This window comes from Pteropus vampyrus, unplaced genomic scaffold (assembly GCF_000151845.1).
Source record: "Pteropus vampyrus isolate Shadow unplaced genomic scaffold, Pvam_2.0 Scaffold10, whole genome shotgun sequence".
Classification (NCBI taxonomy): domain Eukaryota; kingdom Metazoa; phylum Chordata; class Mammalia; order Chiroptera; family Pteropodidae; genus Pteropus; species Pteropus vampyrus.
The window spans coordinates 6,370,446-6,379,296 of NW_011888791.1; the positions used below are offsets into that span (position 1 = coordinate 6,370,446).

Sequence of the window (8,851 nt, forward strand, 5' to 3'; positions counted from 1 at the left end):
TTGGCAATTAAAGAAACATATTTTATATATGTTATATGCACTTCACATATCCTTAAAAATCTAAATAAAAATGTTATGATTGACCAAAGTTCTTGTGTTATTGTTACATTTTGTTTGGTTAATTTCAAATTTATTGACCAAAGACATGGATAATATAAACAAAATTTTTCATTTTCAATGACTTTTTTTTGGACAGAGTTGATTAATCATTTGCTGATATACTCCTTTTGACTTCTAGGATGTCATATTTTTAATTTTTTTTTCCTACTCACTCTTTTCCATTTGAGACCTTTATGGGGTTTCTTATCTCTTATATCTCTTAATCTTGGACTGCCCCACTGCTCAAACCTAGTTTTCTTCTCTATCTACTCACACTCCCTTGATGATTTCATCAGTTTCATGGCTTTAAATTTAAAATCTATCTATAAATTTAAAATCTAACTATCTATAGTTAGCATCATCATATCTCCAGCCCTGTCGTTTCCTGAGTTCTAGACTAGTATGTTCCTTGATGTCTCCATTTAGGTCATTCAGATTGTTCAAAAATATCTTCCTGATCTTCTCTTCCAACATTTGAGCCTCCCATAGATATTCATTTGTTGATGGAAACACTATTCTTTTAGTTTTTAGGCCAAAAAACTTGTAGTCACCCTTGATTCTTTTCTTCCTCTCATACTGCTCATCCAATCAACCAGGATATCTTCTTGCATCTATTCTCAAAATTCTTCAGAAAAATGATTACATTTTAAAAATATGACTTTTCGAATATGAGTTACTTATGAAACACATAGTAGAAAGTGGTAAAATGGCCAAAAAGAATAAATGTGTTTAACTTATTATGTCATCATTCAAATTTAAGAAATCTTTCTGTTTTTAGGAAAAGCCTATGCTCCAGAATTCTATTATGATACCTACAATCCTGTGTGGCAAAACAGACATCGTGTTTATTCCTACAGTCTACAGTGGACACAAATGAATCCTGATGCAGTGGATCGGATTGTTGCATATCGTTTGGGTATTAGGCAGGTGAGAAATTTAATCAGTGTCTTTTTCTTCCTTTGCAATCCTTGAATGAAGACCTTGTTACTGTGATTTGTTGCTATAAATTTTTAATTATTTTGTGGGAATTCCAGAATGTATTCCAAAGATAATATTAATCTATACAGAACTATTCTCAATTATTTACAAATCTTTGAAATTAATTCATGCATATTCCACTATGACAGCAGACATATTGAAGTGGCATTCTTTGGTAAATTGTATGAAAGAAACTTAGTTAAGATGCGCTTACACTTAACCTATATTGCATAATTCTTTCTCTTGTTTCCTAAGAAGCTAGAAGACTTACATTTTTTACTCTCAGGGGTTCAAAGTATATATAGCATGTTTTAAGAATTAATATGTATGAAAAATAGAAATATTTTAGTAAAATGAGAAGAAACAACCAAGTAGGATGTTTTTCTAAGGTAGCTGAAAATTATAGGTTATTTGAAAATATTATATCTGTTTCAAACAAACTACTGTTAAATTCAGTTATTCTTTGTTGGTATAAATGATATTTTTGAAATTTAGATGCTGGTCTTCCTTTACATTGTTTTCTGTTACATAGTATATTATCTGGAGTGACCATTTCCACATAACAAAACATTTTTGAAAATTTATTTGATTACCACTTAATCTATTAGATCTCCCTCACAATTTTATGTTATCCACATATTTAGAAAGTGCATTTTCCACTTCCTTAACGAAATTATAGAAAAGCATTTAGAGTGTGGACAGTGAAAAGGACAAAATTTGTTTGGAGAAAGACTGATCAACTATCAGCAATCCACTCAGGTATACTATCATAAAACCAGCTCTTTCTGTCTTGTTCATAAAGTCATAATTAAAAATTATATAAGATACTTGATTCAAATTAAGATAAATTTATGTTGAACATTTTTATCCTACATGTCTAATAACCTAAAAATATATTTTCCTAGTGCATACATCCTGGCATTCGATAATCACTGCTCTCTTGTCTAAGTATTCACAGGTCACTGACATAGCAGAGAGCAGTGGATCATTCAGAAAGTTTCTCTTTTATTATCATTTACTTCCATTCCCAAGTAAATCTGAGTAAACTCAAAATCCACACCAAAATTGTTTTAATTTGATAATAATTTTTCTTGATAGAGAAGATATGAAAGAAAAAGATTAGCAGGTTTTCCTCCCTCAGCTGATGGCCTTACTCCTTTCTTTTTCTTTTCTTAACACAGCTAATATTTTTAGAACTTTCATAATTGCAACATCTTAGAGCATTCTTGACTTTAGACATGTCACACTCAGTTTCCAAGTCCTTACCACATGATTTGGTCATTCATATTCATCTTTTATTATCTATATTATGAAAAAACTAAGAACATAATACCAAATAGGTTTTTTATAAATTATTTTAAAAGTCTTTTCCTTTTTTTTCTGGTAATAGGTTTATTTGCAATGATAAAGTCATAATTTTATCTTTAGTTTCTCACTTTCTTCCTCATTTATATTTACCTAAAATATCTGGGTAAGTGTCATTGCTCCCTGTGTGCCGGAAGACTGCCTTTTTTAAATTCTGTAGAATTTACTCAGCTCTGCTCATCATTCTCTTCTTTTATACTAAGATTCCTTAAAAATTTTGTTTTCAGTGTCCCCATTGTGTATGCAAGTCACCTTCTCTATAAATCAAAATTAACAGAAAAATAGTTACCACTGGAGTCTTCTGCCTTGAATAGATTTTAGCAGAATTGGACTTCCTCCTAAGAGAGATCCAGCTAATTAAAACCCTTCCTTCTCGTCCATATCTTGTGCTCATTATTAATAAACTACCTTCTGCAATATATTTTGCTAGGATTGCTATGCTATTATCCAATGACAGTTTCTCTTCTCTGATCTTCCTTTTCTAACATGAGCCTCTCCTCTAACTTCTTGTCTTTTTGTTTCTCATGATAAAACTAGTATTTAACTCCCTGACATACAGTGACACACATTTTCCAGTTACTGTGTTGTTCTTCATGAACAAATTTGTTAGATAATTTCCACCTACTCTGGTACTTTAGAATAAATCATATATGTGTGCATAGGTATATGCATATGTATAAATTTCCCCCTTACTATATTTTGCTAAAATTAATGAATTCCAGACACAACTGGCTTCCAATTCTAGCCTTATCATTTTTATTTATAATCTTGAGCAAATTTCTAAACATACCTAAGCCCAGTTTCCTATCTGGTAAATTGAAGATAATGATACCAATCAGACAGTTGGAGCATAGGGTGGAATATGTCCCCACTTGTCTCACAGGCTAAGTTACCTTGTGCATGGCACTCCTTGCACAAACATCTGTGGCAATTCTTACACTCATCCACCAGGGTTGTGTAAGGATTAAAGAAAAGAGTACATTTTAAGAACTTAACATGTCTAAAATTTTTATTTTAGTTCTGTTTAGTACACTGTATGTCCTCAGCCTAAGTATTATTCTCAGCCACAATTTTTTTTAAAGTAATTTCTAGATCTTTTTTTCACTGTCTTATTTTTATTGCAAACCTCTTGTCCTCCATCAGATCCATTTTACTGATTCGCATTTTTCTCTTTCACTTTGAGTCTTAGTTTAAAGCCTTTTGGATCGGATCAGTAAGTCTGCTGCTAATACTGTTCTTTCCAAGTTTGTGAGATTCATGGTCTCCACCAGAGGAAAACATATTTCTGATGTTATAAACCATGGTCCAGAAAACAATTACTTTCTCTTACACAGTTTTTGAAGCTAACTCTTTATTTGACATAGCATTCTTTTCTGGGCTTCTTTGTTCTTAAGGTTTTCTTTTATATTTAGAAATAACTATTATTTTTTCTAGGGTTCTTTTTTATAATGCTTTATTTTAACTAATTGTTAACTCAGATGCCATATATTGTCATGGGAGAGAAACTTCGATATATCTTTTTGGGATGTCTTAATAAAGAATAATGACTTTGTGGCAGAATGTGAACTGGAAGGTCTTCTTCGTAGATACCATGTAACAGAAAGAGCATATATACATACTTCTCTTTTCCCCAAAACCACATTCTCTACATTTAACCCTTATGTGAAAATCTTTACATGTAAAATCCCTCCATACACAACATTTCTTTTAAAGATCCTCTTATACACCCAAGTTGAGGATGATAAAGCAAAAACATTCTAGACAATGAAATTGATATAGTTCTTTGAGAGTATTCCATGTTTAATAATAAGAAACAAAAGTATTAATGTAAAATAAGGCTATATTTCTATATTATCTTAGGAAATTTAGATTGTTTTTCAGGTATGTACATTTAGATATCAACATTGTTTTAAGACACAATCAGATATTAGCATTTTAAAAAATCACTTTTGAATTCTGATCTGATGATCACTGCAATGACGATTTTGTAATATATGCATACGGCCTTTTTCATCTCCCAGACTATCTCAGAATCTTGAGTCAATGAGCTTTTCAATGTAATCAACATAAATTGGATGATGTTTAAATAAACAATGTTAGGAATATAAGCTAATCAACATGTTTTAAAAATGGATGTTTTTCCTTAATACTTAATATTTTTATCTTTCACTGTGAGACCAAGTTTTTTTCAAGGAATTATATATTTATGATTTTAAAGTCTTATTTTAGCCTATACTTTGTTTTGAGCCTATGTATCTAAATAAAGTTTTTCAACCCATATCTTGGTTATCTAGTGCAGAGTACCTCGCCTTTTAATATCAAATGTGTCCTTAATTATGCAATACATTTTTGTATCAGATGATGTCTGAAAAACAAATTTGATCCTTTAAGATTAATGGCAAATTAGGTTCTAAAGAATCCTACTTTGTTTTTTATTCAGAAATTGTAAGAAACCTTATTAGCTAGTCTTAAATTAAGTACAATTATAAAATCACTGCTAAGTTATTAAATCTATAGCTGGATGGGATTAGTAAACTTAACCTAGCATTCCTCCAGCTTTCTAATAAAATTAGCTGACTCTTAGTTAAACTGTATGGTCTATATTTAATATATGAGGAAAGTTTTCTCAAAATTTGAGTATGGCTTATATACTTAAAACTTCTGTGTATATAGAAAAAAAGCATTGGAATTCTGGAATCACTGCTTTAAGAAACTTAAAGAGAGAACAGATATATCACATGAAGTTTAAAAATTAATGTGTGGGAAAAAGTTTTCTCAAAATCATGTCCTTAAGTTACACTTTTTTAAGCTCAGCTAAGCAATTGTTTAATCTCCTTAGACAGCTACTAGCCTCCCAATTATTTGCTTCATTTGTTGCTTAACAGAAAAGAGAAAAGGATTATTTGAATGTCTGCTTTCCTTTGTATCTAATGAATTGAGAAACAAACAAAATTCTTTCTAAGTTATCTGGATATACCAAACAAAATAACATCATTTGACTCCATTTGAAATATACAAACTATAGTTTCTAATAATAAAGGATTTTGCAGTTTTATACAGTTTTCTTTCTTATACTCTGCCATAAAGACACACAACGAATGCAACTTTTTGACTATCATCTTTGGAAATAGGATATTTTATTGAATATAAAATGCTTTAATTACCCCCGTTCCTGTCTTTTTAGGTCCTGATATATTAAAATGCTTAGAATTATCATATTCATTTGCTAACTCAGTCGATAAAACTTTGAGGAAGTTAATTATATAATAATTACCAGTATTTAAAAAAAAACTATTGTCTTCTTTTTTTAAAAAAAAGAAGCAGTTCAATAAGAATACGTACAAAATGCCATAGAAACAGTTCTGAGAGAAGTTGGTACCATAAAGTAGTGAAGTTAAGTGACATGATTACCAAGGCGGAGACTGGTTTGTTTGTTAGTTTTTATAGGTTCAGACTCAAATTTTCTTCATAAATAGTAATCACTAATAATAACTAATCAAGAAATTACTAACCCCGAATATACTTTTTGGTGTAATTGATTAGTGGATGAATTTATTATAAATTTCATTTTGGTCTTCATACCTGTGACTATAATTACTGAACTATAATTTAATTCTTCTTTCGTTTAAAACATTGTTATTTTATTAAATGATTTTTATCAATTTTGCTTATTAAAGGCCTAATATTCTAATATATCATAGTAATTAAAAAATGTATTATCTACATTAATGACCATATACATGATAATGATGGTTATTTACTGCTAAGTACCTAGTTTAATGTGTTGCTAGAAGAAGCAAAAAAAAATTGAAGAACATATGGTATACTCATTGGTCATGAGGGATGACTTTATGCTTTAGTAACTTACATGAAGATGTACTAGTTTTCATGTCACAGTTTACAGATGCTGAAGGAAAGTGGTAGGATAAGAGATAAGTGAAATTAGAATAACGTTCATGATTAACTTAAACCAACTGGACAGATTTTCTTGAGAAAATGTTTGGAGGAACTGTTTGACATAGGGCATTTAATGCCAGTCTAGGGAAATCTGTGGAGAATTAATAACCTGGATTCATTGTCTGGTCTTAAATCATTAGTAAAATGACATGTTCTATAGATTAATCTGTTCATATTATATATAGTATATTGAATGATATTCCAATAGAGGCAGAGACCACAGTTAGGCATGTTTGAAATAAGATTTTAGAGTAGTGAAGGAAAAGAAGGAGAAAAATTGAATTAAGAAAATGTTGAAATGGACAGAGCTTGACTATTGATTTAATTTTGAGAAACAATTTTAAAAAGTACAGTGACCTTATGTTCTCTGACATTTACTTTGATTTCTTTAGTGAATGTTCTGGAAATAATCAAATATATAGATAAAAAAGAGAGCAAGGGATACAGAGAAATGTAGAGAAACTATTTTGTAAATGATCTCTAGCTCTGGAAAATAAATAAGCCATAAGCCAGTTGGATTAAAATAAACTTATCTCCATCTTCCAATTGAAGAACACTGCACATACCCCCTTCATTCCTATAAATACTAACTTCACAATATATCTATTAGGAGGTATAAATATGATAAATTTGAAAGACCTACATAAGCAATGTACCTCTGATAGAGAAGGCTTCATTAATAAAGATACTTTGTTTTAAAAAATTCCAAATATTTTCTGAGGATTTTTCTGAGTCTGTGGCTCTTGGTACAGGTTTTTTTGTTTATTGTAATATTGCTTGGGAAAAATAGAATCTTTCTTTTTCTTGCCCCTGAATGTGGTAGAAAAATTAACACCCTCAGAGACTTTCAGAGTGAAAGTATTGTTATGAACAGAAATAAAATATTGAATCAAAATTTGCAAGCATGCTCATATTTTTTAATTGAACTTGTTAAATTTGAGTAATAAAGGACATTAAATAAAGGTATTCTAGTTAGGAACATGCTACTAGAGTTTGAGTGAATATTTAAATTATAAGTTAGAATCATTAGACATGAGAACTGGAGCTGAGAAAAATGTGGAGACATAAATTTACTATATGAAGACAGTAATGATATAAGTTCCAATGAAAAAGAAAACTGAGAAATAGAAAAATCTGCCAATGGCATGGAAACTAAAAGAAGAGTGTGTGAATGTGTGTGTATGGGCGTGTGCATGGAGTGTATTTGTACTTTTAAACAAAAATTTAAAAGGTTGTAAAGTCTTAAAATTTTAAAATACCAGATACCAACAAATCAGTGTTGCTTTTTTAAGGTAATTAAGTTAAGGGGAGAATAGAGGGACAAAAGATTGTAGATAGGTTTAACGTTATTTCAAGGTTAACTGTTTATAAATCTAATTAAATTGACCGGAGCCTATCCTGGCAGTCCATGTGAATCAGTATTTTGTTAAGAAGAGACTTATATAATTCTTTGAATGAAAGAACACTTTTTAAATGTCTAGATTTTATCTTTTATATCTGTAAATATAATCACGTTATAATGACTTCTAAGACATTGATCCAAATTTAAAAAACTATCCAATAGACCAATATGAGTGTGTGTTTGTGTTTGTGTTCAGTGTCTTAAATGACTAGACCTGTAAAGTTGAATGGAAAACAGTCATTCATTCAACTACTTTCAAGAAAAAAAATGATCAAAACTAGAAATACAGTATGGAGTTTGAGTTAATAGTTATTTTCTATTTTTCATGCTTCAATACTAGCAAGTTGTTTGAATACAGATTTACATGTGCATTTATAGTCTATATGTATACTTTATGTATTATATTTATTAATAAACTAAATGTACTGTCTTCTTTGTGTTATAGCAGTGATATCAAATTTGAACATGCATTAGAATCATTTATAGGGCTTCTTAAAACTGTTGGATCTAACTCCCAAGAATTTGTATTTCTATCAACTTCCTTTGTGATGCTGATACAGCTGGTTTGGGGCCACACTTTGAGAATCAATGTTTTATGTTTTCATATTATAATGAAAAGACTAAAATCAGATTCCATTTTCATCTTTTGGCTTTTCCTTATATTAACATTCCTCTATGATCTCAATATGAAAACAGTACTATAAAATAATGTTTCAAATACAGTACTTGGCATATGGTACTCAATACCATTATTGGAATAAATAAATTTGAAAGGTACATGTTATAATGACTAAGGCATAGAAAAAGCCAAAACAGAGTAATCAAATAATCACTATTCTGATACAAAATTAACAGGAAAGGCATAGAGTAAGAGCTATTGTTTTATTTCAAATAAAATATAATGACATGAATCAGCACTGTTGCACTGGTGATTGGAAAAAAAATTTATGTGGCAAAATCAGGATTTGATGATTAAATATATGTTGAGGTAAAGAAGGGACCAAGAAGGTAGAGATGAAGAAAATTTTTACTATTTATATACTTGTTTTT

General features: G+C 29.8%; 1 protein-coding gene across 1 annotated transcript in view; it reads left to right on the forward strand.

Annotated features, from left to right (window-relative positions):
* Positions 1 to 8,851, forward strand: part of MDGA2 (MAM domain containing glycosylphosphatidylinositol anchor 2) — an 815,380-nt gene that overhangs the window by 731,268 nt on the left and 75,261 nt on the right. Inside the window, exon 10 of the mRNA XM_023521599.1 lies at positions 878 to 1,026. Within this exon, the coding sequence (XP_023377367.1) occupies positions 878 to 1,026 (149 nt within the window). The remainder of the gene's footprint in view (positions 1 to 877; positions 1,027 to 8,851) is intronic.